This window comes from Hyperoodon ampullatus, assembly GCF_949752795.1.
Source record: "Hyperoodon ampullatus genome assembly, chromosome: 4".
NCBI classification, from domain to species: domain Eukaryota; kingdom Metazoa; phylum Chordata; class Mammalia; order Artiodactyla; family Ziphiidae; genus Hyperoodon; species Hyperoodon ampullatus.
In genome coordinates this window covers 62,885,001-62,899,088 of record NC_136917.1, presented here as the reverse complement: position 1 = coordinate 62,899,088, position 14,088 = coordinate 62,885,001, and the positions used below count along the sequence as shown (strand labels likewise).

General features: G+C 37.3%; 1 protein-coding gene across 1 annotated transcript in view; it reads left to right on the top strand.

Moving 5' to 3' along the window:
- CATSPER3 (cation channel sperm associated 3) overlaps window positions 1–14,088 on the top strand; it is a gene marked incomplete at its 5' end in the record, with an annotated part of 34,428 nt that continues 20,340 nt past the window's right edge. The window contains 2 exons of the mRNA XM_079703456.1: window positions 1–101; window positions 1,749–1,902. Coding sequence (XP_079559582.1) covers window positions 1–101; window positions 1,749–1,902 — 255 coding nt within the window. The remainder of the gene's footprint in view (window positions 102–1,748; window positions 1,903–14,088) is intronic.

Genomic DNA, 14,088 nt, shown 5'->3' with positions numbered 1-14,088 from the left:
ATGTCTCAACACTTTTATCAGCAGAACCACACAAGAGTCATTTCTAGCTCACTGTTAGAGAATGTGTCGCTGCTGTTCTCTGAGGCGTTATGGAAATTTCAGTAAATACTCTTTATTTCTCTTGCTTGTTAAGAAGTGTGCAACTGGCAGTGTTGGGTCTCGTAGCCTCTTCCCACAGGCACTCATCCACTTCCCAGACTGAGGAGCTCATCCTGGATAACCTGATTTCTCCAACTGGTGAGGCTGGTGAAGTCTCAGCCAAACAGTTGTTTCCTCAGCTTTCATATCACAATTGGCTGTTAATCAAACATTCAGTCACACTCTTATTTGACCTGTAGACTGAATGACTAGTTTGACTCCATTTTGTCCTTTTTTATTCGCTACTATGTTAGATAATTTGAAGCCTTTTTTTGGGTAATAGACCTGATTTCAAATCAGATAATGAAAATTATATATCTTGTTTTTAATAGGTTATAAAAGTATATAAATCTATATTTTTTTACTGTGTGAGACTGGGTTCATTTGTTACATATAATGGGGAAAAAGTAATACATACTCTCTGAGAAAAATTGGAAAGCACAGATAAATATAAATAAACAGGAAAAAGAATTACCTATAACCTCACTATCCATAGGCAGACACTATCAACATTTTGGCATACTTCATGCCAAATTTTTTTCTACCTATTTTGCACAGTTGAGATAATTTTGAGTAGAGAATTTTTATCTTGCTTTGTTTCTGTTTTGCTATCCAGTGGCTCATAAACATTTTTCTAAATCATGAAAAATGCATAGACATGTTGTAGCGTCTGTATAATATTCCATGAAATGGATATGCCATGATTTACTTAACCTGTCTTTTTTTGGTTAGACTTTTAAATTGTTTCCAAATTCTCACAGCAAATATTGCTGGGATAAACATGTTTGGCTAAAGTCACTGTTTGTATTTCAGATTGTATTCTCTTGGGGTAGATTCCTTGGGTCTGAGGATACAAACAGAACTAAGGCTTTTCAGAAAAGTTGGTCAATTTACATTCCCCTGGCAGTTTATGAGACTGCTCCGTTGCACTACACTCTTGCCAGCACTAAATGTTATCACATTTAAGCCTTTGCTAATTTTATAAGCAAAATTACTGGTTTTACTTAATTTGTACCTCCCCGATTAGTAGTGCTACTGAACATTTTGGAGGGAACTTCATGCCATTGTATTTAATGAGTTGACTGTGTGTTTGCCCATTTTTTCTTAGGGTGGTCAGTTTTTTATAATTGATTTGTAAGCACTTGTATGGCTGATTATTTGATTAGCAGTTTTCCCTACTAGACTGACAATATTTAGTTTTGCTTACCTGTATCCCAAGTGCCTACTGTATTGCCTGGCATGCAGTAGTCATTCAATAAAAACTTGTTGAATGAATAAATGAGTGAGTTGAACAGTAGTTAATAAAAATTTGTTGACCGAGTAAATGAAGTTGGTGCTCTGTTTTGCTTGAGGCAGAGTGGTAACCATTCTTTTTCACAGGTCTAGAGAGGAGGAACCGAGTAACTGAGTGGGGACAGACCCACCCAGTAATCGTCATACATATTTCAGTGGTCATTTAGTCAGCATTGCATTGCAATTTTAAAGTATACGTAGATTTATATTCACAGAAGGGGGAAAGCAGACCCTAGTCCCTAAAAAAAGTGTGCATTGTGCATTACCTTACAACAGAGCTATAAGATAATCATACCTCTTATTCAAATTTTTGACAGGAGGAAAGATACTCAGTGTCAGGCATTTGTGAAGAGAGTTATAATGAGTCGTCTCTTTAAGATAATTATGATTAGCACCATCTCAACGAATGCCTTTTTTATGGTCTTGTGGACTGATTATAAAACAAGATACAACTTGTTCAGACTTTTTGAGGTAAGCAGACAAAATGGGTCAATTTTCTTCTGTTTTACCTGCTTTATTTCTGAAAATGTTAAAGATTTTTAAGGCATTTTGTTCAAAAATTTTTTCTGTAGAAAGATTCTAAGGACTATTAAAATATACTCTAATATCTGGGAAGATGGTGGCAGCAGTAGTAGCAGTGACATGGTTGTTTAATCTCCCTGGATCCCCTCTTAAAAAAACAGAGCAACTAGATAGCAAAACCAAAAACCCATGGACAGGATTTGTATCAAAACTAGTTAACAAGAGATCCTTACCAAGAGCCACACTGCATAATATTAGCATCTGTAGGAGAGGAAGCAGAGGGAAGTCAGTAAGTATTCATTGGAAGGTATGATGGGCTGATGTGAGAACAGCAGTTGAAATTAGGAAAGGTGTTACCTAATCAAATACTGGGGTAGCACAAGAGGTTCCCGAAATTTATGAAGGGGCTAGAACAGTCCAGACCCTATAAACTTTTAAAACTGACTCTCCACAGCTCCTTTCAAGGACAGTGCTCCACACTTAGGAGAAGTATTGGGAGTGGGATGAAAATTGAACAGGTTAGAGACCCAAAGATGAAGGAAGAGAGGTTCAGATAAAATTGGAAGAGGGGAACAGCACCAGGAAACCTTAAAAATCAAGCTACCATATTTTAAATCAAGAGGGAATATTTGAAGTTAGAGTCACATTTTCTCAAAGTCCAAGAAAATTAATTTCACATAAAATGCAATAGGAAAAGATTGAGGTAAAATCCCATACAAAATTATTATAAAAAAAAAGAGAGTAAAGTGGAAAATAATATCATTGTAGATAATGAAAGCCCACCACAAAGACATGTTCACAAAACAGATAAAAACTGTACCATATTATTTCAGAAGTAGGTAAATGTTTAAGAAAATGATGTTAGATAGGAAAGAAAAGAGTGAGGTGACAAAACTCAGGAAAGAATTAGAAATAAAAGAAACTCACTTCAAAAATGAAGACTGAATTAGACTAAGAACAATTAGATATAGCAGATAATAGCTTAAGAGAAATATAAGATTAAGTGGGGGAAATTCTTAAAAATCAGTAAGAAACGAAGAGAGAAGGATTCAAGAGAAAATGATGAAAATTGAAGATTGGGGAAAAATGATCCAACTTAAGGGTAATAGGAGTCCCTGAATTTGAAACAGAAACAGAAACAAAGTAAAGGAACAGAATAAATACTAAAATCTAGGGACTTCCCTGGTGGTCCAGTGGTAAAGAATCCACCTTCCAATGCAGGGGACGTGGGTTTGATCCCTGGTCAGGGAACTAAGATCCCACATGCCACAGCACAACTAAGCCTGCGCACCACAACTACTGAGCTTGTGCACCTCAACGGGAGAGCCTGCATGCCACAAACTACAGAACCCATGCGCCCTGGAGCCTGCATGCTACAACTAGAGAGAAGCCCGCGTGCTGCAACTAAGACCAACATAGCCAAAAAAAAAAAAAAAATCTAAAATCTAAGAGTTACCTGAAATAAAAGAATTGAAACTATATTTTGAAAGTTGCATATTGAGAATATGGACTTATACAACAAACACCAGAACATATTCTAATAAAATTATTGGACTTTAAAGGAAAGAGGTGTGGGGGAAATTGTGAGCATCTAGGCAAAGTGGCTTATAAGGAAAAGAAAATTAATTATTATCAAACTTTGCTATAGTAATGCTTTATGCTAAAAGAAAATGGAGTAAAACATTTAAGATACTTCAGGAAAGAAAATGTGAACCAAGAATTCTAGCTCCAGCAAAACTGACTTTCAGGTATAAAGGACATAGACAAACTGTCATCAACGTTAAAAAGCTTTGCTAATATTGTTCCCATGAGCCCTTCCTTACGAATCTAGTAAAGAATAAGTTTCAGCCAACCAAAATGACTAAAGAAGTATCAACATTAGGACTGGCAATGGACATTAAAAATATTATTTATAGAACTAATCATAATTATGGGTGAACAAGGAGATAATGCAGCACCTAATGAATATATTCTCTGACAGTGAAGATATAGTATTGATTAAAAATGGGTAAGAATGGGGAGAGTCAATGCAAAAAAAATTTTTAACCATTTTCGGAAATCAGCTTTGTGGTGATGCTGTTAGTAGTATTATTCTGAGACTGTTGTGTGTATAACACAAGGATAAAGCAGATGGGTAGTTATGGGACAGTTTAATTCTGTTATCCTCTGTGTTCTTGAGAACCAGGTTACTCATGGAAAAAAGGAGATATGGATGTAATATAGACAAAGTTAAGTGAAAGCCCTGTAGTTCTGCATTTAAATTGGAAGCATCAATATAAACTACTAAAGTATTTTAACTTTATCCATTGAAAAACCTAGAACAATGACCAACTTAACAATTATGCATCCTTAGTGCCCATAATGTGATTGTTTTTTAAATTAATTAATTAATTGATTAATTTTTGGCTGCGTTGGGTCTTCATTGCTGCATGCGGGCTTTCTGTAGTTGTGTCGAGCAGGGGCTACTCTTCTTTGAGGTACACGGGCTTCTCATTGCAGTGGTTTCTCTTACTGCAGAGCATGGGCTCTAGGCGTGTGGGCTTCAGTAGTTGCGGAGCATGGGCTCAGTAGTGGCACACGGGCTTAGTTGCTCCGTGACATGTGGGATCTTTCTGGACTAGGGATCGAACCTGTGTCCCCTGCATTGGCAGGCAGATTCTCAACTACCGCACCACCACGGAAGTCCCATAATATGATGTTGAAATACCATTTCTCACTAAAAGAAACAAGGAATTCTTAGAGAAATGGCTGATTGCAGGTCTAGGGTAGAAAATATACCAGATGAGCTAGGAATATCTTATTGTACACATAGCAAGGAAGCTATCAAAGATTACTGGGGTCATGTCAAAAGGGCTCAGGGGACAACTCGAAGAGGCTCCTACTGGCCAAAGATGGGACACTTTGAGTTCAATAAGGATAATAACTACAGTGGATTTTGAAATTCATCAAATAATCTGTAAGCTTATAATTATACTAAAAAAGCTAACAGGTCACTTTTGGATGTGAGAAGGACCTAATACTCTATCTCAAAAACTGTTAAGGGAAAAAAATCAAGTATTACTGACCTTTCTTATATGAACTGTATTAATGAGTAACCACATAGTAGGTAAGGGGAAACATGTCTTTATAGAAATATCCTAGCTAATAAATGAAAAAGAAATGATAGAATATCACAATTTTTCAACCCCCAATGAATTATAGGACTTAGGCATTTTGACCATTAGTGACTGCTTCCCTCATAAAAAGAGACAATCAGACATTATATGCCTCTTATGAAAGAACAGAACCTATAATCTTTTTTTTTAAATTTATTTTATTTTTGGCTGTGTTGGGTCTTCATTGGTGCACATGGGCTTTCTCTAGTTGCGGCGAGCAGGGACTACTCTTCGTTGTGGTGCACGGGCTTCTCTTTGCGGTGGCTTCTCTTGTTGCGGAGCACAGGCTCTACTCATGCAGCCTTCAATTGTTGCAGCACATGGGCTCAGTAGTGTGGCCTGTGGGCTCTAGAGTGCAGGCTCAGTAGTTGTGGTGCATGGGCTTAGTTACTCTGCAGCATGTGGGATCTTCCCAGACCAGGGCTCAAACCCATGTCCCCTGCATTGGCAGGCAGATTCTTAACCACTGTGCCACCAGGGAAGTCCCAGAACCTATAATCCTGTCAAAAAGATCAAACCTGAATCTGATCAAGGGTTTTCATCCAGCTGCCTATTTTCAGGAAGTAGAGGACAGAGGAACATGAGTGTGCAGTCAACACGATCCAGACTGGGAAATTCTGCAAGTCAAAAAAAGTTTCTATTGATAACTTTGCATGACTCATGATTTCTTTTTTGGGGGGGTTGAAAATTGGACACTTTAAATCATATAAGATTGGAAACTCTGGAAACCAGATACTCCCCCCTCCCTAGGGTTTTATTGTTGTTGCCATTCCTTTTTTTTTTTTAAGTGACTTTCCTGAACTAATTCGATAAAGTGTATATTCTTTGTCATGTGTGGCCACCAAAGTCTCTGCTCAGTTAGCTTAATGGTCTGCTAATGATTGAACAGAGTATTCCTTAAATGCCTGGAACAAATAAGTCTCCCAGCCTTTGCCAAGGCATGTATTTAATGCCTCAGCAGTTTACAAGTCTGCCTTAGCCTTCATTCGCTGCTTGCAAAGAATCTTAAGATTAGTTAGAGGTGACAGATCAGGGCCTTCTCAGTACTTTCCTGGTACCTTCATCGGGATCCCTAAGAGTCTTAATAACTTCTCAGTTTTATAGTTAGCCAGGGGCTTTCATACATGTTATTTTCAATGATCTCAACAGCCACCCTGGAAGGTGTGTATTAATAACACTATTTTACAAATGTTGTAAGGAAGCCCATCTGTTGGACTTAGGATTTCAAAAAACAACAACAACAACAACAACAACCCCAAATCTAAAGAACTAAAGGAAAGCACGAGAGCAGTGTCTCACCAAATAGAGAATATGAGTAAAGAGAAATTATTAAAAAGAGCCAAACAGAAATCCTGTAGTTGAAAAGTACAATAATTGAAATGAAGAATTCACGAGAGGACTTCAACAGCAGATTTGAGCTAGTGGAAGAAAGAATTAAAGAACAGAAAGATAGGTCAACTGAGATTTCCAGTGTGAGGAACAGAAAGTAAAATGAATAAATAAAAATGAGCAGAGACCCATGAAACACCATCAAACATACAAACATGCATGCAATAGGTGTCACAGAAGGAGAGGAGAGAAAGGGTAGAAAGAATATGTGAAGAAATAATGGCCAAAAACTCCCCAAGTTTTATGAAAAACATTAATCTGCACATGGAAGAAGATCAACAAACTCCTAGTAGGATAAACTCAGAGATCCACCTAGACATACTATAAACAATTTGTTGAAAGACAAAGACAAAAGGAGAATTTGAGACCATCAATAGAGAAGTGATTCATTACATAAAAAGGATCATCAATAAAATGAATAGCTGATTTGTCATCCGAAACCACGGGGGCTAGAAGGCAAGGGATGTCATATTCAAAGTGCTGAAAGAAGGACTGTCAAACAAGAATTCAATACCTAGAAAAAACTTTCCTTCAAAAATGGAGAGGAAAAAAAGAAAAATGGAGAGGAGTGATGTCAGTGAAAATGCAGAGTAGGTAGCTCCAAGAGGCCATCTGTCCACAAAAACACCTAAAAAGGGGGCAAAACTGTCAGAACTCTGGAAAATAGCCAAAGGTTTATAGTAACTGAGTGAACACTGAAGAAAGGGGCAACTTAAAAGAGGTAGGAAAACTTTGTAGCATTTTTACTTGTCTTTGGCCCACACCCCTCCTCAGCATGGTGATGATTCTGAAGATGGCAGCCTGTGTTCCCCATGTGGGACCCTAGTCCCTGGGTCCAGAAACAACAGAGCCGATTTTGTTCTTAAAGAATTGTTTGTCTGTTTTGACCTATCTGAGGGCTGCCTGAAGGACTGATCCAAAGCTATTCTCTTTGTTTTGGATAATCTGGAACTTTCTCAGGACAGAAAGGTGGCTATGCAGAGGGCATTTCTCAAAACCACTGAAAGGCAAATGAATGACCCACTGCCACCTGGAGCAAGAAAATAACACTCGAGGCAAACAATAGATATGCTGAAAGCCTGAGAGGAAAATCCAGGGAGAGAAATTCTTTGGAAAAACAGGACATTGAAAAACTCCCATGTATGCCATACAGTCACAGGACAAGACACATGCTTAGGAAATAACTGAGAACATCCCAAGCTTTCACTGTGACTGATCTTTAGGCTCAGCACAAGCCCAAAGTGAATGCTAACATACAGTTATAAGTGGCCTGGCTCAGCATTGAAGGAGTTCCTCAACACAGAGCCCATCTGCAAAGACTAGGAGAGTTTTCCTTCTCCCTCACCTCCTCTCTCCTTTTCTCTTCCTTCCTTCTTTCCTTCCTTACTTTCTCTCTTTCTTTCTTTCTCCTTCCCTCCCTTCCCTCTTTTTGCCTGAGGCATTTAAGAAAATCCCTGTTTACTAGCTGACCAGAAACTACAGAGGAAGAGACTTCAGAGACCATGCATTACAAAGAATACAGTCTTTACAAAAATTGTTTAGACAAGTCACTAAATAAACAGCTACTACCCACAAAAAGCAACAAAAACAAACCCTGAGGAGAGCAAAGAATTTGATTTCCAGAGTTACCACATTGTACAATTTAAAATGTCCAGTTCTCAAAAAAATATTATGAAGCATGCAAAGCAACAAGAAAGGATGGCTTTTACACAGGAGAAATGAACAGAAACTGTCCCTGAGGAACCACAGACATTGGAATTACTAGACAGAAACTTAAAGTCAACTATGTAAAATATGCTCAGAGACCTAAAGGAAACCACAGGCAAAGAGCTAAAGGTAACCAGGAGAACAGTGTTTCAGGAAATAGAATATGTCAGTAAATAGAAATTATAAAAAGGAATGAAACAAATTCTGGAGCTGAAAATATAATAATTTAAAAATTCACTAGAGGGTTCAAGAGCAGATTTGAGCAGCCAGAAGAAATAATCAGTGAAATAATCAGTGAACTTGAAGACAAATCACTTGGACTTATTCAGTCTGAGGAGCAGAAAGAAAAAAGAATGATGAAAATGAACAGAGTCTAAGAAACTTGAGGGGCGCCATCAAGCATATCAACATACACATGCATTCCAGAAGGAGAGGAGAGAGAGAAAGAGGAAGAACGGATATTTGATGAAATAATGGCCCAAAACCTTGCAAATTTGATAAAGAATATATACATCCAAGAAGCTCAGTGAATTCCAAGAAGGAGAAACAAAGAGATCCACACTGAGACACATTATAATCAAGCTGTCAAAAGTCAAAGACAGAATCCTGAAAGCAGCAAGAGAGAAGCAACTTGTTACATACAAGGAATCCTCCATAAGATTAACAGCTGACTTCTCAGAAACAATGAGGACAGTGGCAGTGAAATGACGTGTTTAAAGTACTGAAAGAAAAATATTGTCAACCAAGAATTCTATATCTAGCAAAACTATCCTTCAAAAAATGATGAAGAAATTAAGATATTTCCAGATAAACAAAAGCTGAGGGAGTTTGCTTCTGGTAGAACTGTGCTACAAGAAATGCTAAAGATAGTCCTTTAGGTGGAAATGAAACTAGATAGTAACTTAAGCCCTATGACAAAATAAAGAACACTGATAAATGTAACTACGTAGGTGAATATAAAAGCCAGTATTGTATTTTGGGTTCGTAACTCCTTTCTTTGTATGGTTTAAAATATGAATGCATAAAACAATAATTATATAGTTAATGGGCACTCAGTGTATTCAGATGTATTTTGTGACAACAGAAACATGAAGAGGGGGATGGAGCTGTGTAGGAACAGAATTGTTAATATACTATTGAAGCTAAGGTTGTATTAGTTAAAAATGGATTGTTGTACATTTAAGAGGTTGATTGTAATCTCAAGAATAACCATCAAGAAAATGACTTAAAAATGCAGAAAAAGAAATGAGAAAAGAATCAAAATGGTACACTACCAAAAAAAACCCCAAAACACCAAAGAAAGCAGTAATGGAGGAACTGAGGAACAAAAAAGATGTGACATATATTAAACAAATAGCAAAATGGCAGAAGTAGTTTCTTCCTTATCAGTAATTACTTTAAATGTAAATGAATTAAACTGTCCAATTAAGACAGAATTGATTCTTAAAAAAATCCAAATATATGCTGTCTACAAGAGATTCACTTGAGATCCAGATACAAATAGGTTGAAAGTAAAAAATGCAAGAAGGTACTCCATGCAAATAGAAGCCAAAAGAGAGCTGGGTTGGGTATACTCATATCAGACAAAATAGACATTAAAGTAAAATGTTACAAGAGACAAAGAAGGACATTATGTATTGACAATAGGGTCAGTTCATCAATAAGATATAATAGTTTTTCCTCAAGTACCTATGGAGCATTCTACAGGATAGACCATATGTTAGGCAACAAAACAAGTCTCAGTAAATTAAGAAATATTGAAATCATACAGAGTATTTTTTCTGACAAATATGGAGTAAAACTAAAAATCAGCAATAGCAGGAAAACTGGAAAATTTCCAAATATATGGAAATCAAACAACATATTCTTAAATAACCAATAGGTCAAAGAAGAAATCACAAAGGAATTTAGAAAATACTTTAAAACAAATGAACATGAAAATACAACATAATGAAACTTATAGGTTGCAACAGAAGCAGTGCTCAGAGTGATATTTATACCTGTAAGTGCCTGCATTAGAAAAGAAGAAAGATCTCAAATTAATAACCTAATTTTACACCTTAAGGAACTAGAAAAAGAGGAACAAACTATACCCAAAACTAGCAGAAGAAAGGAAATGAAAAAGATTAGAGTGAGAAACAAAATAGAGAAATAATAGAGAAAAGTCAATAAAATAAAAATTCAGTTCTTTGAAAAGAGCAACAAAATTCACAAGCCTTTAGCTAGATTGACTAAGAAAAAGAAGACTTAAATTACTAATAACAGAAATGAAAGTTGGGACATTACAAATGACCTTATAGAAAAGAAAAGTTTTATAACAGAATACTATGAACACTTTGTACACCAACAAATTAGATAACCTAGATGAAATGGACAAAATCCTGGAAAAATACCAACTACCAAACTGACTCAAGAAGAAATTGAAAACAGACATACTGAAACAGACCTATAAATAAAGAGATAGAATCACTAATCAAAAAAACCTCCCAACAAAACAATGGACAGGACCAGATGTCTTCACTAGTTAATTTTACCCTGCATTTAAAAAAGATTGAATGCCAATCCTTCTCAAACTCTTCCAAAAATAGAAAAGGAGGGAATATTTCTGAATTCATTCTGTGAGGCCAGCATTACCCTGAGACCAAAGCCAAAGACATCACAAGAAAACTAGAGACCAACGTCCCTTATGAATATAGGTGCAATAATACTTGAGATACTTACGTCTGAACCCAGCAGCATGCTTAAAAAGATTATACACCATGACCAAGTGGAATTTATCCCAGGAATGCAAGGGTGGTTCAACATAGAAAAAATCAACGAATGTAATACATCAATAGAATGAAGGAAACAATTGATATAATTATCTCAGTAGATGCTGAAAAAGCATTTGGCAAAATCCAACACCTTTTCATTATTAAAAAACCAACCAACCAAACAATTTTAACTAGAAATAGAAGGAAAATTTCTTGACTTGATAATGGGTAATTATGAAGAAATCCACAACTAACATCATACCCAGTGGTGAAAGACTGAAAATCTTTCCCCTAAGGTAAAGAATAAGACAGATGCCTGCTTTCACCATTATTCAACATTGTACTGGAAGTTCTAGCCAGAGCATTTAGGCAACAAAAAGAGCTAAAATTTATCCAAATTGGAAAGGAAGAACCGAAATTATCTTTATTTGTAGATGACTTGATCTTATATATAGAAAATCCTAAAGAATACACACATATACAAACTCAACTATTAGAGCTATTAAATGAATTCAGCACAGTTGCAGGATACAAGATTAACAACAAAAATTAGTTGTATTTCTATACACTAATATGAACAATCCGAAAAGGAAATTAAGAAAATTCCATTTATAATAGCATTCAAAATAATAAAATACCTAGAAATAAATTTAGCCAAGGAGATGAGAGATGTGTATACTGAAAATTATACAACTTTGCTGAAAGAAATTAAATAAGACCTAAATAAATGGAAAGACATCCTATATTCATGGATTACAAAACTTGTTAAGAGGACTATCCAAAGTGATCTACAAATTCAATTCAATCCCTATCAAAATTTCAACAACCTTTACAAAAAAGAAATTGAAAAGCACATCCTTAAATTCATATGAATGTGAATAGCCAAGACAACATTGAAAATGAAGAACAAAGTTGGAGGACTTGCACTTTCTGACTTCAAAACTTACTACAAAGATACAATAATGAAAAGAGTGTGGTACTCACATAAGGACAGACATAGACCTATGGAATAGAATTGAGATTCTAGAAATAAATCCAAATATCTATGGCCAATTGACTTTTGACAAGGGTGCCAAGACTTTTCAGGGGGAGAAAAATAATCTTTTCATCAAATGGTGGTAGGACAACTTGATATCCACATGCAAAAGAGTAAAGTTAGACCCCTGCCTCACACCATATATAAAAATTAACTTGGGACTTCCCTGATGGTGCAGTGGTTAAGAATCTGCCTGCCAATGCAGGGGACACAGGTTCAATCCCTGGTCCAGGAAGATCCCACATGCCGTGGAGCAAGTAAGCCCGTGCACCACAACTACAGAGCCTGCTCTCTAGAGCCCACAAGCCACAACTACTGAGCCCACCTGCCACATCTACTGAAGCCTATGGGCCTGGAGCCCGTGCTCCACAACAAGAGAAGCCACTGCAATGAGAAGCCCTCACACTGCAATGAAGAGTAGCCCCCGTTTGCCACAACTAGAGAAAGCCCACGTGCAGCAACGAAGACCCAATGCAGCCACACCCACACAAAAATTAACTGAAAATGGATCAAAATCCAAAATATATAAGCTAGAAGAAACTCTTAGAAGAAAACATAGGGGTAAATCTTTATGACCTTGGATTTGGCAATGGATTCTTAGATATGACATTAAAAGCACAGGAAACAAAAGAAAAAATAGATAAATTGGACTTCATCAAAATTAAAAACATTTGTGAATCTAAGGATACAATCAAGAGAGTGAACATATGACCCACAGAATAGGAGAAAATATTTGCAAATTATATATCTGGTAAGGGATTAATATCTAGAACATATAAAGAATTTCCACAACTCAACAGCAACAACAAGAAAAACCCAATTCAAAAACAGGCAAAGGGCTTCCCTGGTGGCTCAGTGGTTGAGAATCCGCCTGCCAATGCAGGGGACACGGGTTCAAGCCCTGGTCTGGGAAGATCCCACATGCTGCAGAGCAGCTAAGCCCGTGCGCCACAACTACTGAGCCTGCGCGTCTGGAGCCTGTGAGCCACAACTACTGAGCCTGCACGTCTGGAGCCTGTGCTCCGCAACAAGAGAGGCCGCGATAGTGAGAGGCCCGCGCACTGCGATGAAGAGTGGCCCCCACTTGCCGCAACTAGAGAAAGCCCTCGCACAGAAACGAAGACCCAACGCAGCCAAAAATAAATAAATAAATTAATTAATTAATTAAAAAAAAAAAACAGGCAAAGGACTTGAATAGACATTTCTCCAAAGCAGATATACAAATGACCAGTAAGCGCATGAAAAGATGTTCAACATCACTAGTCATCAGAATGCAAAATGCAAATCAAAACCACAATGAGATACAACTTCACACTCATTAGGACAGCTAGTAGAAAAACAAACAAAACCCCTCCCCCTATAAAATGGAAAATAGGGCTTCCCTGGTGGCGCAGTGGTTGAGAGTCCGCCTGCCGATGCAGGGGATGCGGGTTCGTGCCCCGGTCCGGGAAGATCCCACATGCCGCGGAGCGGCTGGGCCCGTGAGCCATGGCCGCTGAGCCTGCGCGTCCGGAGCCTGTGCTCTGCAACGGGAGAGGCCACAACAGTGAGATGCCCACATACTGCAAAAAAAAAAAAGAAAAAAAAAAAGGAAAATAACAGGTGTTGATGAGGATGTGGAGAAATTAGAACCCTTGTGCATTGCTGATTGGAATGTGAAATCATGCAGCCACTATAGAAAATATTTTGGTATTTCCTCAAAAAGTTAATCATAGAATTACCATACGATCCAGCAATTCCACTTCCAGGTGTATACCCCCCAAAATCGAAAACAGGGACTCATACAGATAGTTGCACACCAATGTTCATAGCAGCATTATTCTCAATAGCCAAAAGGTGGGAGCAACCCACGTATCCATCAACCAGTGAATGGATAAAGAAGATTTGGTATATTCATAAAATGGAATATTATTCAGCCCTAAAAAGGAATGAAATTGTGATACATGCTACAATGGGGGTGAACCTTGAAAGCACCATGCTGAGTGATATATAAACCAGACACACAAAGGGCAAAAATTTTATGGTTGCACTTATATGAAGTACCTAGAATAGTCAAATTCATACAGAAAATAGAATAGAGTTTACTATGAGATGG